The sequence below is a fragment of the Lepidochelys kempii genome, chromosome 2 (genome assembly GCF_965140285.1).
Source record: "Lepidochelys kempii isolate rLepKem1 chromosome 2, rLepKem1.hap1, whole genome shotgun sequence".
Classification (NCBI taxonomy): domain Eukaryota; kingdom Metazoa; phylum Chordata; order Testudines; family Cheloniidae; genus Lepidochelys; species Lepidochelys kempii.
In genome coordinates this window covers 176,427,473-176,453,184 of record NC_136381.1, presented here as the reverse complement: position 1 = coordinate 176,453,184, position 25,712 = coordinate 176,427,473, and the positions used below count along the sequence as shown (strand labels likewise).

At 42.1% G+C, this 25,712-nt stretch overlaps 1 protein-coding gene across 5 annotated transcripts in view; it reads left to right on the top strand.

Moving 5' to 3' along the window:
* Positions 1–25,712, top strand: part of HECW1 (HECT, C2 and WW domain containing E3 ubiquitin protein ligase 1) — a 353,214-nt gene that overhangs the window by 282,481 nt on the left and 45,021 nt on the right. For all 5 annotated transcript variants that reach the window (XM_073332820.1, XM_073332821.1, XM_073332823.1 and 2 more), the window contains 7 exons: positions 215–320; positions 605–701; positions 10,118–10,201; positions 11,380–11,489; positions 13,737–13,857; positions 15,502–15,615; positions 18,669–18,821. In XM_073332820.1, the coding sequence (XP_073188921.1) occupies positions 215–320; positions 605–701; positions 10,118–10,201; positions 11,380–11,489; positions 13,737–13,857; positions 15,502–15,615; positions 18,669–18,821 (785 nt within the window). The remainder of the gene's footprint in view (positions 1–214; positions 321–604; positions 702–10,117; positions 10,202–11,379; positions 11,490–13,736; positions 13,858–15,501; positions 15,616–18,668; positions 18,822–25,712) is intronic.

The following is a 25,712-nucleotide window of genomic DNA, read 5'->3' as shown; positions in this document are numbered from 1 at the left end:
GGACTATGCAGAATATATCACAGCTTTAGAATATGGATGTTGAAAACTGTGACCAATAACAGTAAAAAAAAAAAAAAATCCCTAAACTGAGTCAGTCAATCTCATGATTTTGGATTAAAGTCGCAAAAGTAAAAAGACATAATAAAATTTTTTATTGACTAATATGTAGCTAAATGTCTAATTACAACATTTTTCTTTCCTTCTCTCATTTTAGGCATCAGAAGTCTCTCGGAATAGAGGCGTTTCTCTGTTGACCAGACCAGGCAACAGCCTAGTAACAGCAATTCGAAACCAGCACCATCATGAGTCATTACCTCTAGGTAAGTAGGGCCTATTTTTTCTTTCTAGTGGGGCTCCTTGGGAACTGGTTTAAGACCATTCAACAGTCATATCCCTTATCTAGCTCTCTACCAACTCTTCCTTAATGAGGAGCCAGGGAATATTATATTGATGGTGATCATATTGTATTACTGTGTGCTTTATTCTGTATGCTGTATTATCACAATTTGATGAGTAATTTTCAGTAGCACAGTTGTCATCATCTCCAAAAGTGTCACTTGTTGCTAGAGTAAAGAAAAGCCTCTGTGGTCTTTATCTATTCCAGCTTACAATGACAAGATTGTTGCATTTCTACGCCAACCAAACATTTTTGAGATGCTGCAGGAGCGTCAGCCAAGCTTGGCCAGGAACCATGCACTCAGGTATTGATCTGTTTCAAGTTACTGTAAACAGTCTCTTTAATCCTGTCCCCTACTGGCTTTGGAGCCAGCAGATAGGGTGTTCCATGGGGCCTGGAAAGAAAGAAATCCTCTCCCTTTAGGCCACAGGGTCATTGTTATACCACTCCATGACCATTGCTGCAGCCAAGAAGTAGGAATTCATGATGCTGGTGCTTCTGCACCACATGCTCTGTAAGGGCACTGGCTGTAGATCTGTATAGCAGTGGATCCACTGGCCTCACTCCCACTTCTCCTTACCTGGCCCTACCATTCAAACTCTGCTACAGGGACATCCAAGGAGCTATCTTGGAGTGGGGAGTCCTTTGCATGGACTTCTCATATTCAATTCTAACCCACAGCAGAGGAGAAGGGAGCAGGATTGACCCCATAATGCTTATAAAATCAACTGTCAAATAACTCTACGTTTTGTCATTCACATTAATAGAGCAATAAGAACAAAAGGTCAGTGGGGAAGTCAATGGGACCTAGGTTTCAAAGACACTTAGGTGCTTTGAAAATTTCACCTTTTCTGTGCACAGTATAAATGTGTAGACCTAGGTCCTTCACTATGGATGAGGAGCGTACAGTACAGCTCAGCATTTCCCCAATCTTGAACCTGCTCTTACTATGATGGTCCCCATCGTAAACTACCAACATATCAGATAGCAGCTGCCAGTGGCTCTTAGGAGCCCAGAACAGCCCCTGAGATCAGTGGGACACAGGGAAGTCCAGCCACTCCCCCTTTGCATGAATCACATCTCCAAAGAGTATGGGATCCTCTAAGGGTATGTCTAGACTGCAATTAAAAACCCATGGCTGGCCCATGCCCGTTGACTTGGGCTTGCGGGGCTCAGGCTGTGGGGCTGTTTCAGTGCAGTGTAGACTTCTTAGCTAGGGCTGCAGCCTGAGGTCTAGGATCCTCTGATCTCGCAGCGTCCTAGAGCCTGCAGGAGTCCCCAGTCCTGAGGTGAACCTGTTACCCCAAACAATGGATTTTGGGATGTCCCTATAATAATCTGCCTATCAGCCCCATAGTCTGTTCTTCACAAGGTATGAATTTCCGGGGTTGTTAAGGAAACACTAAAGGACATAGATATAACCTTCTGATAAAGTGATTGACACAGGCAGTATATCTTCCAAAACAAAGTGTCTTTTTATTCAAGTAACTAAAAATCCCTAATATAGTCTAATCTAAAAATTCTAAATAAGACACAATCCCTTATTGTGAATTAAAAGGGCATTCAAACCAAAATAGCATACAGTTTAAATGATTCTAAGAGAAGCGCTTTGCTACAAATTGCCAGTTTGTAACAAATTTCTGACCGCAGTTTTTAAATTATACTTTAAGTTTTACGTAAGTAAAATACAATTAAAACATACACACACACTTCAAGCATACACATATTAAGTACTATGCTACACTAAAAATTATATTTAAAAACTGGCAGGCTTACTTTATAAATTCTTTGGTATTCTTCTTTAGTCACTATTGCTGCTCAGCTCTGCTACTGTTGCAGTTTATTCTCAGTCAACTCCTGTGATGGGTTGTCACCCTTGGGGTGCAGTCTGTGAGCCGTGGGAACCTCTGTGGGCTCTAAAACCCCCAAGGTGGGCAGGCCTCTTTCACACTGCTTTGTTGGAGATTCAGGCAGCCTCACCAGAACCTGTTATCACCCAACATGACAGCAGGTGGCTGACGGCAGGTCCCACTGAGTTACCTGAGTGCTTTACCTAAGCCACTCAAGGACATACAGCCAATTTCTCAGCTCCCCCACTTTGCACCCCTGCTGGAATATAAACCCAGAATTATACTATTTTACACTGCAAGGGGATCTGTACAATGTAAGCTCATTAATATAGTCTTCCTTCCCCTCGATGTATGAAGGATATGCACAACAAGCTTGTGTTAACCAAGCTGAGACTTTCTCCCCAACACTTCACTCAAAATACACTGGTTAAGATAAAGCATAAAGCAAGTTTATTAACTACAGAAAGATAGATTTTAAGTGATTATATGTGATAGCAAACAGATCAAAGCAGATTACCTCGCAAATAAACAAAAATGAAAACTACCCTAATATACTCATTAGGACTTGAATTAGCAATTTCTCACCCTGACTGATGATACAAGCAGTCCGCCAAGTTTCCATACACAGGCTAGAAATCCCTTTAGCCTGGGACCAGCACTTCCTCCAGTTCAATCTTTGCTCCTCAGGTGTTTCCAGGAGTTCTCATTGGTGGGGAGAGAGGCCCCAAGATGATGTCACTCCCTGCCTTATATAGCTTTTCCATATGTCGGGGAGCCTTTGTTCCAAACTCAGTTCCCAGTCCAGTTTGTGGAAAAATACAGGTACCAAAATGGAGTTATGTGGTCTGGTCACATGCCCTTGCATGCCTTGCTGAGTCATAGAAGCCATTGCTTACAGGCTGGCTGAAACGTTTCCAGGAAGGCTCACCAAGTGGGGGATAAGCTTCTCCTAAGGCCTGTTTCCCCTAGTGGCCCATTTCCCTGAATAGACCCTTCACAACTAGCTGTCTAGACAGCAAGCATTTTGCCTAGTGGGTGTCACCCATTTGTAACTACATTTGAAATACAGATACATAGTCAATATTCATAACTTCAGATACAAAAATGATACATGCATATGAATAGGATAATCATATTAAGCCAGGGGTTCGCAACCTTTCAGAAGTGGTGTGCAGAGTCTTCATTTATTCACTTTAATTTAAGGTTTCACGTGCCGGTAATACATTTTAATGTTTTTAGAAGATCTCTCTCCCTATAGAAGTCTATATATTGTATAATTAAACTATTGTTGTATTGTAAATTAAACAAGGTTTTCAAAATGTTTAAGAAGCTTCATTTAAAATTAAAATGTTTACTTCTGCCTCCGGCCCGCTCAGCCCACTGCTGGTCTGGGGTTCTGTTCACCTAGGCCAGCAGCGGGCTTAGTGGGGCCTGTGGCTGGGACCCTGGCTGGCAAGGGGCCGGCAGCCAGAACCCCAGACTGGCAGTGGGCTGTGCGGGGCCGGCCCCTGGGACCTCAGATCGGCAGTGGGCTGAGCGGCTTAGCCCCATGCCACTCAGCCCGCTGCCAGTCTGGGGTTCAGTCCATCGACTCCTGCCAGCCGGGATTCCGGCTGCTGGACCCACTTAGCCTGCTGCCGGTCTGGGGTCCCAGCCCTGCCCACATACAGTGGGTGCCTACCTTCTCCCTGGTTCTGGCCCATTCTCTTCCTGTCTCTCTGCACAGAGTTGAGGGTGGGTGTGCACTGAGCACAGGGCTGGGGGTGAAAGAGCAGGCTGGGGGTTGGGGTGTAGAGTCTGGCTTGGAGCTAGAATGTGAGAGGGTGCTCAGGGTTGGGGCAGGAGGTTTGGGTGTGGAGAGCTTACCTGGGCAGTTCCCATTTGGTGGGAGGGGTGCAGGTGGGAATGTGGGGGGAGGGGGATGCAGGAGCTCCTGTTTGGTGCTCAGGGAGGGGGGTGGATATGTGGGGGGTGCAAGAGTCAGGATGTGGGGGTGCATGCGGTGTGGGGGGATGGGTATGTGGGGGGGTACCAGAGTCAGGGCTGGGGTCATGGGGGGGTGAAGGAGTCAAGCAGAGGTCTGGGTGTGCGTGAGGGGGGTACAGGGCTCAGGGCAGGGGCCTGGGGGTGTGCGGGGCTGCAGGGCTCAGGGCAGAGGGCTGGGTGTGTGTGAGGGGGATCAGGGCAGAGGGCTGGGGGTGTGGGCTGAAATCGTGGGGTGCTCACAGCAGGGGGCTGGAGGGGGTATGCCCCACTTCCACCACCCCCCTTCTCCAAGGCCCTGCCCCCGCTTCTTCTCTGCCTCCGCCGGGAGCAGCAAGCACACTGACCCCGCTCCTCCCCCACACCCTCGCAAGGGCCAACAGCTGATCGGCCGGCAGGGAGGAACGGAGAGGAGGAGGAGGGGCAGGAACCCAGCACACTGTGGGGGAGGAGCCAGCAGGACCAAGCTTCTGCCCCCTGCGCCTGCGGGAGGGGGCAGAGAAGAGCGGGCCCAGCCGGGCCGGGCCAGGCCGGACTGGGCAGGGCAGGATTTTTAATGGCACGCTGCTGCTGCCAGGGGTTCGCAACCTTTCAGAAGTGGTGTGCAGAGTCTTCATTTATTCACTTTAATTCACAGCGTCTTTGGCACGTGTGCCATAGGTTGCCGACCCCTGTTTTAAGCAAATCATAACTACTCCAATGTCACTTCACAAGACATATCTTGAACCAGATGCATCATAATTACATTATAATCATATCAAAATCATACTCCTATGAAGAATCTGAGGTGCAGTGTCACGGCTCCCTTCCTCTGTTCACAGCTCACTCCCAGCAGCTTCTCTGTCCTTCGTGCGTTAGTTATTTTGTTTCAGTGTTGCCGATATTGAGGCTGCTGCTGAAGCTACCGTCTGTGCTGTTGTAAGTGCTTTTCTTCATGAGAGCTCTCCTCAGAACTCTAAGCTGTCTTCCAGCAGCTCTTCTTCCTGATTTCCATTCTCTTCATCCAACTTCTCCTGATTACTGCCTTCCTCCTGACTGACCAACTGCCTGCCGGCACTGCTTTTTTATATTATTCTAACACACATTACCTCATCTTCAGCTACCAGAAGAAACAGCCCCAAGCTGGCCCAGGTTAGTTCTCCCATCTCTTTCATTCAGCACATGCTCACTGTTGCTGTTTACCTCAGAGTTATGATTCTGCCGACCCCAACACCTGCTTGACTCTTTGCCAGGGTGCCGTCTTAGCTCTCCTGGATTCTCTGCCAATTAACTGAACTTTCACCCTGTCTCAATATTGAGCATGCTCGGGGTCTGCAGCATCCATCTGAGGATGGAGTAACTCCTTCTTATTCAGAATAGAGATCAGGTGGACAAAGTGGAGGGTGGAGAAATTCTGAACAAACATTTCATGGCCAGTTACTCTGGATGTAGAACCACAATCCACCAACTGTGAAGAGCCCAGGAAGATCTGGGCCACATACCATCCCTGCACACTGTGGCAAGGTACCTTCTTGGTCTCACAGCCTCAGTTGTTTTTAGCCTTGGTGAGACGGGCTTGGGTAAAACAGTCCTTCTTGGCTGCACAGGGGCAGTCCATTCCTTCTCTCAGCCAGTCTTTTGGGCTACATTTCTCTCTAAGCAGAGTGAATGTAGCTTCCCCTCCTGGTGAGGCTTGCTGTCTTGCTGCTCCTACCCTACTGGCAGCTTGACTCTGACTCCTATTCTCTCTCTCTCTCTTTCTCTCCTCCCAATAGGGGAGGGTTTAAAAAAGGTCTCAGGCAGCCCTTAGTTGGAATCAGCTGATTCTAATTGATCTCAGGTAACTCCCTCTCAGTGGATCCTAATTGATCTCTGGTAACCCCTTCTCAGCTGAACCGGATTGACCTGGAGTCACCCCTCCCCAGTTGATAGGGAGGAGGGCCTTTTAACCTTCTGGGACTGTTTTCTTACCCCCCACCCCTTGCAGATGTCTGTCCTGAGTTTATCACAACACCAAAAGATGCATTTACCATCTAAGAATGAACTTAAATGAGCTAGAGAATGGGCAGCACCAAAAAGGCATTTTGTGCCTCTTCGCTTCAGTCTTTACTAAAAGAGTTAATTTTATCAGATACTGAACGCAGTTAATATTGACAACAAGAGAGAAAAAACCAAGCCACGATAAGGAAAGAATAGTTAAAATAATATTTAGATAAGTTAGATGTATTCAAGCCAGCAGGGCTTGATGAAGTTCCCTCTAGGGTTCTTAAGGAAGTAGCTAAAGTAATCTTGGAACCATTAGCAATTGTCTCTGAGAACTCATGGAGAATGGGGTGACTCCTGGATGGGGGCACTAAGCGGGGAAACACAGTTGTGCATGGGGAGCTATAATTTGTACTTCAGCAATCATTGAATATATTTGTAATTTCGTGGGTGCTTTATTCATTAAAAACACAAAACTATTGCAAAACTTTTTCATGTTCATATTCATCACATGTCATTCCTTTTGCTTCTCTAAAGAAACAGAAGAGTGTTTTCTCTATACTCTAATTCACTTCTTTTCCTTGTTCTTTTTTATAGTTTACCTGTTGGCCTCCTCGTTTCATGTTCTACATTTCAGATATATTTTCTCTAAAAAAATAGTCAAATCCTTGTTAACAGGATGTAAAAAATGAAGAGGTGCCCGAGTTACAATGGTCACCACTGAAGAGTCAGCATTTGCTAATGGAGTCCATATAGTTATAGTTATTTTCCACAGGTACCCAAGTATAGGGAAGAACTGTGGTATCTGTGGACACACATTTACAACTCAATGGCCACTATATTTATGCCTCAATGGCAAAAACTCTATAGATCAGATATCTCTGCTTACAATGACCATCTTATTCTTCAGGGGTCTTGGGTGAAATACTGGCTCCACTGAGGACAATGGCAATTTCCCATTGACTTCAGTGGCACCAGAATTTCACCCCTTAACTCTAATAGTAGTGCCATGGCTAGAGAAGCCCTATATTTTACAGAAACATAGGAACATCATTTACTAAATTGCACTCCCGCCTTCACTTCTTTTCTCTGAGAACTTAATAATGTGTTTAAAATTCTTTCCAAAGTAATTAAACCATTTGATACCATTTCACCTGTTCCTTTCATCTTATATAAAAGTGGTGAAATGAAAAAGAAACAGAATGATAATCTTTTGGGGCTAGATCCTCATTTGGTGTAAATCAGCTTCTATCCATTGACTTTTATGGAGTGATGCAATTTATACTAGTTGAGGATCTGGCCCAAGGATTCAATAAATGCCACACTGTGACCAGCATAACAAAACAGAGAACATCCATGTTTTCCCATTGAGATTTCTCTCTGAGAATTTTGCTGGCCTTGCTGACTTATCATTTACCTAAGAAGATCAGACAAAGAGTTCTTTGGGTGTAAAGGATTAGAAATGCCTCCAGGAGGAATGAAATGCTAATAGATTGAGGGAGAGAATGAAAAATGCCTCCAGTATTTAAGATGTACATTTTTGTAATTGAGAATTTTTATCATCGCCATCAAATTATTATAGACTTTTTTCACTTCTGTAATTTGAGTTCTTATCCCTTAGAGAACAGGAAATGCTTTTATCTCTTTTTCAGCAGAGAACAAAATTGACTAATGATGGGGACTAGACAGCTTTGCGGATATGTAATGAGATTTGTAACAGGATACTGAGCCTTTCACCTCTAGGTCACTGCTTTGTTTCCACCTTTGGTCAGTAGTGGCCCAAAGCTACTATCTGATGGCTGTTCATCAACTTTTGTGGAATGGGCTTGTGGATCTTAGACAAGTTCCCAGCAGACAAGTGTTCATTTCATACAGGGCTAGATCCTGCAAGGCACCTAGCATTCTGGCTCCAGTGCAGCAAAGTAGTCAAACACATGTATAGCTGTGGGCACGAGTAGTCCCGTTTGACTTAATATTGGAATAAATGATGTCCCACTGAACCATTCACATGCTTAAAGATTGCTCGATCAGATTGCTTGACAGAATCCTTTGCACATTGCAGGACTGAGCCTCAAACAACCACCCCTATTGGTACTAATTTACACCCACGTTTGTATTCCCAGCAGAGACCCCGGGGATTAAATGGTCATGAAGAATGATTTATTCTTTTTCTCCTTGAAGTAGTCCTTTTATATTTGCCTTGAGGCATAAGAATGGCCCTACTGGGTCAGACCAAAGGTCCATCTAGCCCAGTATCCTGTCTTCCAACAGTGGCCAATGCCAGGTGCCCCCCGAGGGAATTAACAGAAAAGGTAATCATCAAGTGATCCATTCTTTGTCGCCCATTCCCAGCTTCTGGCAAATAGAGCCTAGGGACACCATCCCTGCCCATCATGGTTAATAGCCATTGATGGACCTATCCTCCATGAATTTATCTAGTTTTTTTTTAACCCTGTTATAGTTTTGGCCTTTACAACATCTTCTGTTGTAGGAGTTCCACAGGTTGACTGCGTTCTGTGAAGAAATACTTCCTTTTGTTTGTTTTAAACCTGCTGCCTATTAATTTCATTAGTTGACCCCTGGTTCTCGTGTTATGAGAAGGAGTAAATAAAAACTTCCGTATTTACTTTCTCCACACCAGTCATGATTTTATAGACCTCTATCATGTCCCCCATTAGTCGTCTCTTTTCCAAGCTGAAAAGTCCTAGTCTTATTAATCTCTCCTCATATGGCAGCCGCTCCATACCCCTAATAATTTTTGTTGCCCTTTTCTGAGCCTTTTCCATTTCCAATATATCTTTTTTGAGATTGGACAACCACATTTGCACACAGTATTCAAGATGTAGGTGTACCATAGATTTATATAGAGGCAATATGATATTTTCTGTCCTATTATCTATCCCTTTCTTAATGATTCCCAATGTTATGTTCGCTTTTTTGATTGCGGCTGCACATTGAGTGGATGTTTTCAAAGAACTATCCACAATGACTCCAAGATCTCTTTCTTGAGTGGTAACAGCTAATTTAGACCCCATCATTTTATATGTATAGTTGGGATTGTGTTTTCCAATGTACATTACTTTGCATTTATCAACATTGAATTTCATCTGCCATTTTGTTTCCCAGTCACCCAGTTTTGAGAGATCCTTTTGTAGCTTTTCGCAGTCTGCCTGGGACTTAACTATCTTGAGTAGTTTTGTATCATCTGCAAATTTTGCCACCTCACTGCTTACCCCTTTTTCCAGAGGCACATTGGTAGTCCCGTTTGATGATGGTTACAATACTGCTGCTATGCTCATTGGGTATGGCTCTGATCTTACACACAGCAGTTTTACATTGATTGACTTCCACAGAATTATTCTTTATTTATAACAGTGTCAGTAAGATCAGACCCAGGCTCATTCTGTTTCTAGATAGGACTTCAGTCCCCAGGACGGTCAATCAAGCAACTTCAGTGAACAGTAAATTCATATGTAGGAATTATTTTAATTTTAAAATAAATAATTGTCCTTCAAGTTTTATCATAGACCAACCTGGGACTGAAACGTGTAAAGGATAGGGTGTTACATACAACTCTGTTAAGAAAATGTTGTATATTAGGTATAGCCTCCACAGAGGCGAACTTTCATCTATCAATTTTGTCAACTGCAGTGTTACACATAAGTTCTAGGAATAGGGAAATTATCTTGCTCTCTAAAATGTGACTCTTGCTTTGGGAACAGATTGCTAGTATGATTTAAAGAATGTTGTTTTATAGATTGTTCAGATTTGAAAAATGTGTCAAGCAATAGGGATATTTATTTGCTATCTTAATGAGAAAAGCAAAAAGAAACTAGAGAAGCAGTGAGGAAAAAATAATCCATCCCTATCTTATGGTTTGACAATGATGTGATTTCTTTTCCCCCTCTTGTCATAAATTTTCCAGGGAGAAGATCCATTACATTCGGACAGAGGGTACACATGGGCTTGAAAAGTTGTCCTGTGATGCAGATTTAGTAATTCTACTGAGGTAATCAGTTTGAACAAAAACAGAATTTTGTCACTCATGGTACACAAGAAGCTGGCTAGCTGTCTCCACCCTATTTTTTTGACATATTTTAGGTGATTGACAGAATTTGTTAAATCGAGGCTGATCTCTGCTAGGGCCCTATCGTGATTACACAGGGATTCATTTGTCCTGATAGCTAGTTGGTTTTCATAATAATTCAACCACAATATATGTGTCAAATCATACTTTCCAGAAACTAGTCCCCACTGGTGCAACGAAGTTTACCCTTTGATTACACTGAACTGTAAGGTTTTGGCTTTAAGGATTAGATTAGAAACGACATTTTAAATTTTCCTGTGGCATTTTGAAATGCAGAAATGTGGTTCCCACCTTTCTGAATAACAATCAGATGCAGATTATAGGAATGTCAGTTATGCCACTGGCAGTGCTATCCATGAGGCTATCTCACATTAAGGAAGAGCTGAGCTACAGTGAAGTGAACGACCATTACTATGTAATGGAGGCAATAGTTTAGTAATGTAGGCAGGGTCTTAGCATCTTTTGGAGCTCCAACGAAATTAGCACTTTAGAGCCTAGGATAATTTGATTTATGTGGCTCAACACAATGAAGGATTACATTTCTGTTTTGCCCTGTGTTTACACTAAAACACATGGCACCCTAGTTGATTTTGATTGGAGTTACACAGCCCACTCTATCTAATGCAAGAAGTATACGACTTGCTCCCACTACCTATATCTTGATGCAGATAGATGATCAGAGAGCCATGCAGTGGCTATAGCAAAATATATGACCAAGACAAATCATAGTCAAAAGGGAAACAATTTGTGTATCAATATGTATCCCCTGTTCTTGCTTTTGACCACTGGATGTTGCTGCTTTTACCATTGCCTCAAACCTTGGCTCATCCATCCAATATGGCACTGTCTTGGCACGAAAATGCCTAATGGAACTCACTTTGTTACTCTAAAATGAAGACTTTGCTTCTTGAGGCCGTGCCTGATTGGGCAGATCGCTGTTTTATGCATCTGTAGCTACTGATCATTATGTTGTAAATAATGATTAAATGAAGGGCTGCACAAACAGATCCTTATAACAGAATTCTGCTGTACTGAACTCTTGTGCTTCTTCCTGTGTAATGAGCATAAACAGGGCCTGTCTCTATCATTTTTCCTTGCAGTCTCTTTGAAGAGGATATTATGTCCTACATACCCCTGCAGGCTGCCTTCCACCCTGGCTACAGCTTCTCTCCTCGCTGCTCACCCTGCTCCTCACCTCAGAACTCTCCAGGTAAATGGAGGGAAAACAACACAAGTTCTTGTGTTTGTTGTGCTTCTCCATCTGATAATCACAGAGGGTAGGTCTCAGCTGGTGTAAATTGTTGTATCTCATTGACCTCAAAGGAGCTGTGACAGTTTACACCAGTTAAGAATTGGCCTCAGACAATTTTTCTGCTGGAGCATTTGGTTAATACACAGAATGCTGTCACTTTTATTTGTCTCACGGGACACTGATGTTAGCAGCATGGTGGGAATCAGAGATTGTCCAAGGAGAAGAAAATATAGTCCCGGCTTCCACATGGTTAGGGGAGGTTAGACTCAGAAGGGGATTCTGTGTTCTGAGTCTGATCTATTGACATGTAAGTACATTCTTGAATATGGATATTAAATGGCAAAAGCAAAGTGCAAATTACATATGTATGACAAAGCTTTCAGAACTCCAGTAAACAGCTGTAGGCCAAACTTAATATTCAACCAGACAGTGTTTCCAAGACTACTGCTTCTCCCAAGATTCATAGATTTTTAAGGCCTGGAAGGACCATTAGATCATCTAGTCTGACCTCCTGTATGTCACAGGCCAGATAATTTCACCCAGTTACCCTGAACTGAGCCCAATAACTTATGTTTGACTAAAGCATGTTTTCCAGAAAGGTATCCATTTGTAGAAGATTGTTTCCAAGTGCTGTGTATCTCTGAAATAGTGTCTATGCTACGGAAATTGAGCAGCAGGTGGCTCCCTTTAGCTAAAACACCCAACCCTAATTCAGAAGGAGACTAAATTTCTCTGCACCTCCACCATGCAACTGGTTTGGTGGTCATTTTGAGTGACATCCCAGGAATATGATCTTAAATCAGTTTGGCTATTTTCAAAGCCACTTGAGCTATTTGGACACCCAGTTCCTATTAAAGTTAATGGGAATTGGGTGCCAAGTCCCCTGATGACTTTACAAATATCAGTCTTAATATTTTTGTGGAGAAACACTGAGGTCTTGGCTACACAGGGGAGATCTTTGAAAAATGTCCTATTGTTACCACTGGATTTGCTGAGTTCAAGCAGGGATAAACTTCAATGCAAATTGTGCCTTTTAATGTCCTCAGCAGGGATTTGAACCTGTACTGACTACTGTTGTAATAAGGGCAGATCTCCAGTTTGCATGAGAGTTAAACCAATATCCTCACTCATCGGTGTGTTGAGAGACATGCAGTGGCTTTTAACCTTTTTTGTGGAAAGATGGTAATATGACAAATATGACTGATTTGAGTGAATGTACTATTTGTTCATCTGTACTACCAGTTGCAGCAACCCAAAATAACCAGTAATTACTCCTGTTGTGTGTTGTAAAAAATATTCTGACAGAACAAGAGAAGCGTCACCAGGGATTCTTCTTGAATGCTGTATAAATGTACCTTTCTGTTTTAACATCTGAGTCAAATAGTAATGTCTTTCTGTTGCGACAAATGAGTCTTCACAGATACTTTGTTCTTCAACTAAATGTAAAATTGTTTCCTTCTTCTGGAGGCTTTTCTGCCAAATTTCTCCTAAAAGGAATTGTTTTCATTGTCTCCTCTAAAGAGATAGGGAAATGAGATTTCATGGATCCCATTCTCTAAAACTGATTGCTGTGGTGCTCATTTACACAACAGAACTAATCAGCTGCTTTCAGAATTTAGACTTCAAAACAAAACAGGCCCCGAATTGCTGAAAATCTACTGTTAATGTGAAAATGTAAGACTTCTTGCTGACAGAAATCCTCTCTTGTGCCACGAAGGTTTTTGTGTTTATAGCTGAATGTCTTTAATAAACAGAAAAACCCAATTTCCAGCCAGGCCTGGGCCCCCTAGAAGTTCTAAATAGAAGTGCTGCTTTGGATCCAAAGGTTTAATCCTGCCAGATAATGAGATCTCCTGGAAGATGGTGAGGAGAGAGATTTTCAAGAGTACATAGACACCTAACTCCCATTGACTTTCCATTCAAGCCAATGAGAGTTGAAGGCTCAGGAAGCACAAAGGGACCACAACCATCATCCTGGTAAGATGATGCAGCTGTCCAGAAGTGTTGGGAACCACTGAATTATATAACTGATGGCTACATTAATGTCAAATTGAACATGAAAATAATGAGCACTCCGAAATTCTACATGTACCAATAAAAGTTGATATATTTTCTAGCAAGTCATGACTGAAAACACCAGGTGTATGAATAAGACCCTCTTTTAAAGATTTTAAAACTCTATGACTTTTCTCTTTTCCCTTCTAGGGTTACAGCGAGCTAGTGCAAGAGCGCCTTCTCCATATAGGAGAGACTTTGAAGCCAAGTTACGCAATTTCTATCGAAAACTTGAAGCCAAAGGATATGGGCAAGGTCCAGGTAAAATTAAGTGAGTATTATGTCAGATGATTAAGATAATTTAACATGATGCAGCTTAGTCTTGTCGTTGTAGTAATGAATCAGGAAATTGATCTGATATATGTGACAATACATCATTATCATGGGACAGGAATGAAACATTAGATGATGTATCTATGTATTTTATCCAGGAAAAACGTGTGTGTACAAACACACACACACACACACACACATATATGTTAACAAGAAAATGGGCCAACAAGAGGGTTATATCTGGGGGGCTTTATTTCTCATGGATCCATTTGGTCCTACACACCTCCTCTACCTACTTTAAGGATATGTTGGTATTTCTAGCTATACCATGTGTGTTAAGCAGTAATGGTAGAGAAATAACATGTTAGACAAATGTGAATGATATTGGGCCAGTACACTATTACAGTTCTGAAGTAGCTCCAAATCCTTTGGATTTACTCTGAGTTGACATGTCAGTGTAACTCAGGATGAAAATTTGGCCCTGATTGTTGTAGACATTGTGAGCTTGAGTACCTACTGCTACCATTGATTTGAACTGACAGTGCAGGTGCTCAGCACTTCTGAAAATCAGGCCCTATCAATTGCTTTCTATTCCCCATTGCACCTAAATATTTGTTAGACTAGCTCTTTTTTCATTTTGTTAATATGTTTTTGGGATCTGACCCTGTAATTCTCTATCACTCAGTTATGGAGTTCACATTCCAAACAGCCTGGTAGCTGGCTAGCCTCTCTGTACCATTTTCCATGGATAGTTATAGTAATTGGCTAAAGCACTGTATGCTTCTAAGGTATTTCCTGGGCATCTGGTTGAATTCATGCATCAGGCTGGCTTCATACCAAACCACTTGTGTTGTGGAAAAAATATCTGAAAACCAGTCAATTTATTCTAGGCAAATGTCATCATCAAACTATTATTGCACTGTCTGAGGAGCTCTAGCCATTGGTTATCCCCTTCAGAGTCCTGCCAAGGCAGACATGAAGAACATTCCAAAAGGACTAAGTGCCATTACTTTTCAGCTATATATGAAAAATAAGAACTTCTTGTATAGAGGATATTTTTACAATGGGCCAAGCTCGTAAGTAATCTTTGAAACACTGGGCTATTCATTAAAGATGTTTTGGAGAGTAGATGGGGCCATTTAGTGGATATAGGTAAGGACTGATTCTCCCCTTGCTTACACTAATGTATCTTAAGGAATAATGCCTTGAAGTCCACTGGTGTAAATCCAGTGTGAGATCAAAATCAACCCCGAGGTGCTGTGACACCATGAAGGTAGAAAGGCCAGAGGCCTGTCTGCAACACTAATTTCTGTAGGAGATGCAATGGAGAGACTTTGGGGTACAGCAAGATTTTGAACCTAACTACCCCTTAGAGGAGAAATCTACCTTTCAGTCATAGAGTAAATCTTAACTAAACAAATAAACAAGAACCAATAAAAGGCCAAAACCAGCCTTTGCACAAGCAGGCATAACTCTGTAGACTTCAATAGAATTGCGTCCTCTTATTCCAGGGCTTAGTCTGGCCCTTTAATAGCTCCTGTTTACCTTTATGTATATTTGATAATAGCATCTCTCACTCCCCTCCTCAAGAGTTTCAGGCAGTGCTGGTTAACAAGATCATTATTACTATGTTCTTTTGCAGGTTAATTATACGGCGTGATCACTTGCTGGAAGGCACCTTCAATCAGGTGATGGCTTATTCACGCAAGGAGCTTCAGCGGAACAAACTCTATATCACGTTTGTTGGAGAGGAAGGGTAGGGAACTATTAAATATTGTGAATTGTGAGAGAGCCATTGCATTGGAAAGCAAGTATGGCACTGGGAAAAGGCTGAATCTCTCTTGTTGTGCATTAGGTTTTACTTGTTACCTCTGGGGAGGTGAACTGGTCTATATAAAATTAAAAAGAACCCAAACCTTTGTACTACTTCTCCATGCTGAGCACTTCTATAGTTCCTGAGTTCTTCTGAAACATTAACTGATTAAGACTCACCATCTTGGTGCCATGGGTATTATCCCCTTTGGACAGTGGGGGAACTGAGGCACTGGCCCAAGGTCATACACAAGTAAATATCAGATTGTTAATCCTTCCGGTTGTTAATCCCCCTCTTTAACAGCAATTTTCACTGCCTCTTTAAAATGAACCTTTGTTGTGGTTGAAAAAATGTTTTCCTCATTCACCCTAGCTGAAATGAGAAGCATAAATACTATTAGAAGAGCCATTGTTACTGTCAGCTAGAAGCAGAAAGTACTGGAAATCTCTCGAGGCATTTTTTTCTTGTGAGACTTCCTGGCTGATCTGGCAAACCCAAGAAGTTCTGGTAGTTCAGATGAGATTACAGTAATCAGCTGAGTTTTTGTTTTCTTATCCAAAATAAACCTTGCAAACCTCACTCATTGCCACTCCTCACATCAAGAGTTATGCTTTACATGAGGTTTCATCTGCAAACTTTAATTAAAGAAAGACATTTTGAATCTTTCCATTGTTTCAAATAATGAAGTGTTGTGTGTACAGTCTCTTAACAGAAACACTGAAAAGATTTAGGGACAAAAAGGGAGATACAGTTTCAGCTCCAAAGATGTTGGGGCAGCTGGCAAAGAGCACAACAATCACTGCTGATTGAATTTGCTAAAGGTAGCAGATCAAGTAAAGGGTTCTGTAGAGTTTAGTTCATAGAATCATAGAATCATAGAATATCAGGGTTGGAAGGGACCCCAGAAGATCATCTAGTCCAACCCCCTGCTCGAAGCAGGACCAATTCCCAGTTAAATCATCCCAGCCAGGGCTTTGTCAAGCCTGAACTTAAAAACCTCTAAGGAAGGAGATTCTACCACCTCCCTAGGTAACGCATTCCCGTGTTTCACCACCCTCTTAGTGAAAAAGTTTTTCCTAATATCTGAAGACATGCTAGATAAAGTGAAAACAGAGTAAATCACCAGTCAGAAAGGGGGTTACTTTTAGTGCTGTTGATATTATGGACTTTATTAACCCCTTGATTTGTGAACATCTATGGAGTCAGTGTCATCTAAAAGTTAGAGAAATTCTGTTATAGCAAGTTCTGTCCTTGACTCTGTCGCCACCTTACAATGTGACCAGGGGTAAATCATTAAACTTTCCTTTGTCTCAGTTTACTCATCTGGAGAATGGTTCTAATATGCTAACAATGGTCCATTTAATGAACTTTACTAGGCACTTTCCCCTAATTCCCAATAACTTCTACTGTGTTTGGCATAGTATCCTGCAAATCATAAAAATGGAATTCATTTACATCTGAGGCCAAATTCACCCATGGTTTATTCTGTTTAATGCCTGCGAAGATCCTGCTGGAGGCACCCTAATGTGGAAAGTGAGGAGGTGAGCAGATTTAAATGGTGCAAAGTGTCCTCAACAACCCATGTACCTGACAATGTGGAGTACATAGGGGGAGCCAGAACAACACAGAAATTGGGCAGCACTGGCTGTGAAGGGAATGTGTTGAATTAATGTATCTCCCAGAAGCCTTCAGTGCAGGGCTCCTGTGAGGGATTTCAGAGAAGCAGGCAGGTTTAATTTATACCACCTTGCACCAGCCATAGCGAATCTAGCCCTATATCTTTATATTAATTGAGCCAGATTTTTATCCAACTGATTTCAGTGGAGTTACACCAGAGATTAATTTGATCCAATCTCCTTCACTTTCATGGCTTTAATCTGATTGCATACTTAAGAGTTAGAGCAGCTAGGAGTTAACTTCAGCCTTATTATAAAGTAGTCGATCCAGCTGCAGAATTTTCCACCTCCTTTGAATGTATTAAATGTAAAAAGTAATGCCTGTCTCAGAAACCATTTTGGCATTAAGTGATTTATGGCTCTAAGTGGTTCTTTCTTATTACTGTGTGGCGGTTTATATTACACTAACTATAAAAGCTGCCTAACATTATGGCAGGACAGTCTGTTTTTAATAAATCCATCTCATTTGGGATTAATGCATTCATGAAGCATTTTTTAAATAGTTGAGATAATTGAAAGTGGTCTGATTTAAAAGGAAAAGAAAGAAAGAAAGAAAGAAAGAAAGAAAGAAAGAAAGAAAGAAAGAAAGAAAGAAAGAAATCATAAACCCAGACAGCAAGGCTTAGTTTAAATGTAAATGCCCCTCCCCAAGATACCAAATAAACTTGAAATCACCAGAAAACTAAAAAAGCATATGTTTACCAAGTGAAAAATCACCATACCAGTTTACAGGAGAGAGAGTTGTGTTAGGACCCAGTCTTGTTCATCCTTGACTTGAGAGACCACAACTATGCACTGTAAGAAAGTACCCAAGGTTTGATATCTTGGGACTGGAATGTGCTTCAGATTACATACTAATTCAGGGAGTAAGAACCCTCTTTAACTCCCCTGTGTGAGCTACCCAGACCATGAATCGAGGTCTTCAGAATTAAGCAGGTGCTGCATACCTGCTTATATCCCCCGGCAGAGTAAGGAAATGTGAGAAGCCTTGCCTCGTTTGCTGCCCAGCTGAGAGAAGGGGTGTTGTGCAGTAGCAAATTATTACCGCATGGAACAAAGGGGACATAGGAGAAAGCTATATTCAGGGATGTGTCTGTCATGATACCTTCCAGGAATGCTACTTGTGGAATGATGCAGCTTATGCAACATGGCTGGCTGAGGTCTCTTCCTAAAATTAAAACGTAGTCCTTGGAGAGGAGAATTAGCATCAGCAAACATGTTAGAAGTTATTGTCTGCAAGTGCATTAGCCAGTACAGATGCAAAGCATAAAATGCACACAGCTAGGAATGAGATTCATTTTATCTGAATTTCCTTTTCAGCTTGGACTACAGTGGTCCCTCCCGAGAGTTCTTCTTCCTTCTGTCTCAGGAGCTCTTCAATCCTTACTATGGCCTGTTTGAGTATTCAGCCAATGACACTTACACTGTACAGATCAGCCCCATGTCTGCGTTTGTGGAAAACCACCTTGAATGGTAAGGTCTGCCGTATAAATGTTAAGCAGAATGAAACAGTCCAGTTGGATCCACATGATGAAGGGCATATATTACAAATGCTGTCAGTTTACATCAGGTTGCATGTAAATCCCATTCCTACCATTGTCAGAGGGGAGTGAGATTCTTTGGAAATGGGGCAGGAGAAGAAAGCGAGAAAGAGGGAATGTCTGTGTGTGTAGATAAAATAATAGGGTGTGAAAGAGGAGGAGTTATCAGGCCTCTCACTGCATGCTCTGATGCTAAGGCATTGTTTGTGCCCATGTGTGAGTGCACAAGATATAGTGGAGTGAGAAGATTCAAGGAGCTTTCTTTTATCCTGCTATCCTTGCACTCCTGTGCAGAGGCCAGGTACAATTGCTGTTCTTCAAGTCACTTGAATGCAAGAACTCGGCAAGCCCAGAGAGGGCTGGAAGTGGCATGACTGTGGCTCTGCCCACGCAGTGCCAACTAGCCACCTTGCTTTGTGTCAGGACACTGAAGCCCCATATTGCTCCCTGTCAAAGAGTAATGTTTGTGCTGTGTCTGTACTCCGGGCAGCACTGTGCCTGCCTGTGGCACACCTCCAGGTGCTCCTCTGGGGTGGAGTGTCCCATGCTGCCCCCTACTGCAGGCTGTATTGAACAGCACACTTTAGCCCTAAACAATGCTGTAGCCTCTGAAATAGCTCAGATTTTGTGTGATGGGACCAGCAAGAATGGTCTCTCGTCACCTACAGCGTACATGCTGAGAATCAGTTTGCTGCTCAACGTTTGCTTTTATTGTGTGCCTACAGATAGCATTCTGATCTTCTCCGTTTACTGTCTGCCTCTTCATCTCTCTGTCTTTTGGGAGTTGTTTTCCTTTTGGTAATTTCAGATGTGGTGCACTGAACTGTGGGCTCCCAATTCCTAGCTTTATTTGTTCCCTTTGAACAGAAGCACTTGTTGGGATTTCATCATGTTATTGACATATCAATTATTCCTATTGATGTTTTTCTTCATCGAGGGAATCTCAATAATTCACATCAGAAGGGTTTTCTTTTTAGTAGAGTATAATACATACCTCATTCAAGTTGTGAGTTCCATATGTCCTTCTGTTCTTGTAAACACTTCCTCCATCCCATTAGCTTAGGGCGAGCAGTAGGAAGTCTCATGCCAGTAAATTGTTCCATTTGGGAGCTGGTGTGTGGTTGCAGTGGATGGGTAATATAAATGCCTTTGATGCAGCAGTGGTGTCTGAAATAAATGTTTGGCACATTGCCACTCCCATGAAGTTGAGTAAGATGGGATCAATGATTTGTGATCTGTAATACATATATCAGAATGCCTCCCCACCATCATTCTCAATGAGTGTTCAATTCAGGTATTGCAATGCTTCCTATGGCTGGCCTAGTTTCTAATGGCAGAAACGCTAAGTCTTCCTTCTGCTTTTTAAGCACGGCTGATGAGCTCCAGAGTTCAGTGGCTGTAGCTATGAAACCGATGCATTTTGTTTTCTACGTACTGCACCTTTACAATTTCTAAAAATTCTTCCTGTGAGAAGAGTTTAGCAGCCATGTTGTCCTCAAGTGTGGTACAATACAGTCTGTTGGAGAGGAGACACACACTGTGCTCTCTCCTACTTTTCTTCTCTCTCGTTTTGGTGTCCTCTTAATATAAAACAGAGTTAATGTAGACTGAAAGTACTTGGTTGCCCTTTGTGTATAGAAAATATATAATACAGAGACAGACCTGTCCAGCCATCACTGGCCAAAAGGATGAGTCAGTCAGGCAAAGGGAGGGCCTTGTGAGTAGCGAAACGAGTTGTAAACCAAAATATGGGAGGTTTGCAAGAGCCAGGGAAAAATAAACAATAGGGTGGCTGTACAGTGACAGCGCTTGAACCTTTGTGGATATAATTAGCTGAAGCCAAAATCTCATAATCAGCCAGATCAGCTGGCTTTTAGTATCGAGATACATTTTCTCTTGCTATGCATTCTGATTAATTAATAATGCATTCTGATTAATTCTGCTATTAATATAAAGACAATATTTTACCTCAGATATACACATGCAACTCCAGTTAACTATACTGGTAGTTCTATGCATCCATCTCAGGCAGAATTTGGACACAGCATTTTAAAATCCAAAGAATAGAATGAATCCATTAAGGGTATATAGACTAATATATCTGAGGATAGGTTATAAACCTGCCTGTGGTTGTTCGGGTGTGAGGAGTGGGACTTTTTTTAAAGCTCTCAACATGGTCCTAATTCGGCTCCCATTGAAGTCAATGGTAAAACTCTTATTACTAAAATGTATCTATCTTAGGGTTTCCTATGGGCCCCCTTTACCATAGTGTCTTAGCACTGGGGACAATAATATTCCTCTGGCTCCCAAATTTGTTGTGAAATATCTAACTCACTGATATATATAAAGTGGTTTGAGAGCCTCAGATTTAAGTCACTGAGTAAGTGTAAAGTAGTAATATTAGAGTCATTTTAAACTTTAAAGTTTGAAGTCAGTCACAAAAATTACACAATCACAGATTGTTTCAGGTCTGGGGTTTCCTTGAGCCTTGTACCTTATTTATGGCAGACTTTCAGTAGTGCAAACAGCTTATCATTCACATGGAATCTGTCCTTGGGCCCCTTTTTCTTTTAGGAAATATTGCAAGTCCCATCAAGAGGTACATAGTGCAAAAGGCATCTTTAGCAACAGCTGTTGGAATTTTCTCTTGCAGTATGCTTAAATGAATGCTGATGAGTTTGGGATAAAATATACATAAGAAAAAATTAACTGTTGTCCATGCTGGGAGAATTGAGAAATCCACATTTTCTCTCCCAGCCAAAAACTTTTAGTTCTCCCCTCAGTAATGGCTTATTTCATGCCTTGTTCCTTGTTCAAACAACATTCCAAATCCAGAATGAGCACATCAAAGCACAGAGTAGTCATGTGTATGCCAAGTGAAAATAGAGACATAGACTGGAAAATATTTCTCATTTATGGAGAAACTGAGATTTAACGTTTTTCCTATAAGCTTCCACTGAATAAGACTTTTTTCCAGGTCTCGTGTAAATGTTGTATGCACAAAACTAAGAGATATCACACATACTCATGTTTAAAAATTACAGCAATGGAAAGAAAAGATATCTGAAAGGAATCTAATTAAATCTCTCTCTAGAGTGAAGAAGTGTAATGAGAAAATTTTGGCTGCATGTAGTAGATTGTACCTTGGATCCATAACCATATTGATTCTTCTTAATCCATGAAATAATAAGTGATTATATCTTATCTAGTCAGCCTGTCTAGCTACCTGACTGAATATTTATAAAGCAACAAATCACCATGGTATATATAGCAGCTGCGCTTGTACAGGCTTCAGAAGGCAAAGGCTTTCCCTGTCTGCTGAAAATAACATGACACACTTGCTGAAGAAGTCCCTCTTTCCCCAAATAAATTAACCAAGTCCAGTGGCATGTGTTTTCTACCATTTTGGTAGAAAGAAAATTATTGTAGGCAATAACCCAGAAAGATCCTCTCTGTGTTCTTGACCAGGTCTGTGGGACAATTGAAGTAGAGAGAGCCAGTGAACAATCCATCCCAGGTTTTCTATCAGACCCAGTGCATGCGGGGAGAAAGGACACTTGGGAATGTTAAAAAGTTCTCTACTGACCTGCAACAAAGTTGGATATAATATTCAGTAAATCGTCTAGTTCTCTATCATAATGCTGCATTCTTAGCAAACAAGTATTAATAAAAGGCTCCCAATAGCCTGTGACAGCAGCTTCTTACTTGCTTCCCTGTTAACATTCCTTCGAAAGAATTTTGAACTGGCTTTCAGTTTTGCAATAGCACTAACTCATTGGGGTCCATGGTCAGTCATTTATTCGTGAGTATACAGAGATGCTTTTGCTCTGGTGGTTTTCCTGGCTTTCTTGTGCTTGTGACATTCTAGATGATGAAGCCCATATGGGACTGGATCAAAGGTTAAAAGAGTGCAGAAGGACACAACACTGATATTTAGCAATAGTCATCTGAACTGTCTGTGGGAAGGCTTTGCAAAAACAGAACCATTATGGTAGGATCAAAGCTTCCTCTATCTTAGGGATGGGAAAACTTATTTGGCTTATTTCTAACCCACTCAAACATTGTACATTTGGAAGTTTAACTTAAGTGCCAACGATTATTAGGTTTGCTTTCCATGTGGTGAAAAGCGGAGGAAGGGAACTTTCTCTCTGTTGCCCCACCTCAAGATGACTCTTCTCAGACAGAAATTTCTGCTTATTCTCTTTCTTGTTTGATTTTGTGTATCTCACAGCAGTAGAAAACATCCCAACTCTGCTTGAATGGCTTGAAGAAGATTCAGTGTGCCTTCAGCGAGCAACTGGTTTGTAAAGTGGGAAATAACAAGACATGTGCTTGTGTACAAACACACACCTATAAACACACCTTGGAATCATTGCTAGACATAATGGTATAAAATAGTAAATGCCTCTCATTGTGTTCCCTATGGGCCTGATTCTGCCACACTTATTCAGGTGGGCTTTTCCTTACCCTCTGGGTAGACTCATGAAATCAGTGGGACTTTTTAAGGAGGAAGGTTCTAGTCATTATTAGTCAGGGTTGCAGAACTAGACTGCAGTTCTGTAATCAGATCTGTGCAGATGGACAGATACATTTCACCAGACCCAAACAATGGCATGTGAGTGCTTCTTCATTGCTCAGGTGATTACCCAAACCAGACTGCTAATGTAGTTATAATTCAGCCATAATATAATTGAAGTTCTGCTTAGTGGCATGGAACAATTTATCATTTCCTTAATTTTAAGAGTGGCCATTTATTCCCCATCTCCGCTGTCAGAACTCAGTCTGAGAGTTATAACAAGGACCCCCTTATCTTTTCAGCTGCATCTGAATCAGACAGTGAGGATGTTTGCAAAACATGGTCAGATGGAAATCCTGTTTCTCTTTCTGTGTGTGTCTGTTTACAAATGTCTAATACACCCTTAACTGTAGTAACAAGGAAAATCCTAGAGACTGGGCCTGATTCTTCTCTCCCAGCAGTCTCACCCCAGTGTAACACTATTGACTTCAATAGAACTCCCTCCTATCACCTTACTAAGAAAACTCCAGCAGGTCTAGAATACTGCAATAAATGAATGTATTGCACCCAGCTTTCAGCAGCAGAGTCAACTTGATTTGAACATTTTACTATTAAATATATAGGGCTTCTGTCCCTAGATGACTTGAAGTATGTCTACATATATGGCAATGTGTAGAGTACAGACACTGCCCAGCTAGCCCAGGTATAAATAGCAGTGTAGATGGTGGGGCAGTGCTTAGGCATGTAGCGTACTGACATGCCAGAATCTTAGGGTATGTACCCTACACGGCTCTCTGTACACTCAAGCAGTGCCTCCCCCATCACCAATGCTTTTTAAGCAGTGTAATGTCGTGCTGCCTTCCCACTGCCAGAGTCTTTCTCTCCCTCAGTGAAAGGCTCTGGCAGAGGGGAGGCAGCAGGGAAAGACTCAGGCAGCTCCCCACTGCAGTGACTTTCCCTGCTGTCTGCCCCTTGTCAGAGCCACGTGTAGCTACACATCACAGTGTGGACACAGTCTGCTTTTCAATATGGCATGTAGCTACACATACATTACATTCTGCCACAAATGTAGCCAAGATCTTAGTTGATCTCTTATCCCACCCGTTTCTGTAATCCATTTCACATCTTATGCTTTAGGATTTTGGTTCACTGTTGGTTTGTAAATATAAATCAGAGACAGCAATTAAAGGAACAAAAGATTAAACAATCTCTGCCCAGAGGACCATAACATTTATATGAATAGACAAAAATCAGACATAAAATGTCATCAGGAGACCCAGAGGATGATGCTAACTTAAAACATCTTTGTTTTCAGAATGGGTTAATGACAGCATTTTTATTGACATGATTAGGCATTTGTGGACTTCACAATCACTAGATCACTTGTGTACCTGGATACTGGTACTGCGAAGCCAGGGCTACTTTATAAATATTTAGAATGTGCTAGAAATACCCTAAGACTGAGTTGATCTCTCAGCCAGTTCCTTGCTTTTTCTTGTTAAATAGAGGCTTGTGATGGGGTATGCAAACCCCAGACTTGAGACCAATGGGTTAAAGAACACCTTTGGGCATAGCTCAGGGGGAGGGAGGCAGTGGATGGATGCTCTGAGCAGAAAGTATTGCTCATATGTTCATTGCCTGAGACCTGACAATGCAGACCTGAGCAAACCTCAAGGCTAGGCAGGTGACTGAGTGTGCAGGTCAGAGACTTGATTGAAGATTCTGTGATTTACTCTGTGAAGCTAAAGGAGACTGGGATAGGAAGTGGTCTAGGGGAAGGCAGCTGCTTAGCATCCCAAGGTACAGAGCGTAGCTGCCCCACCATTGGGCCCTGGACCAGAGCCCGATGGAGAGTATGGGCCTGGCTCATCTACCCACTCGAAGAGGACCTTATAACAACAGGAACCTTCACCATGGGTGAGATCCCAACCGGAAAAGACCTCCACTATTCGAGGGCCAAGACCCCAAAGTCCCTGTGATAAAGGGTGGGAATGGAAACCCTTGGAGTGAGAGCACTGAAGTACAGGATTGTGTTTTCAATGGTCAGACGATCAGCCAGTCCCCGCCTGATCACTAGGCGGTGGTGTTCGTGGGTGTTCACCTTCTACAAGGCTGAAAACACTTATGTAGTGGAAGCATTTTGGAGAACCTGAGTGCTGTGAACACCCTCTGTTTGTGCAGAGATTTAAGATGGACCACAGGAAGTGGTTATGGTTTTAAACACAGAGGGCTAAGTCTTGAGCAGCTGTAAATTCACCTAGCTGCATTGGCTTCAATGAAGATAGGCCAATTTACACCAGCTGAGAG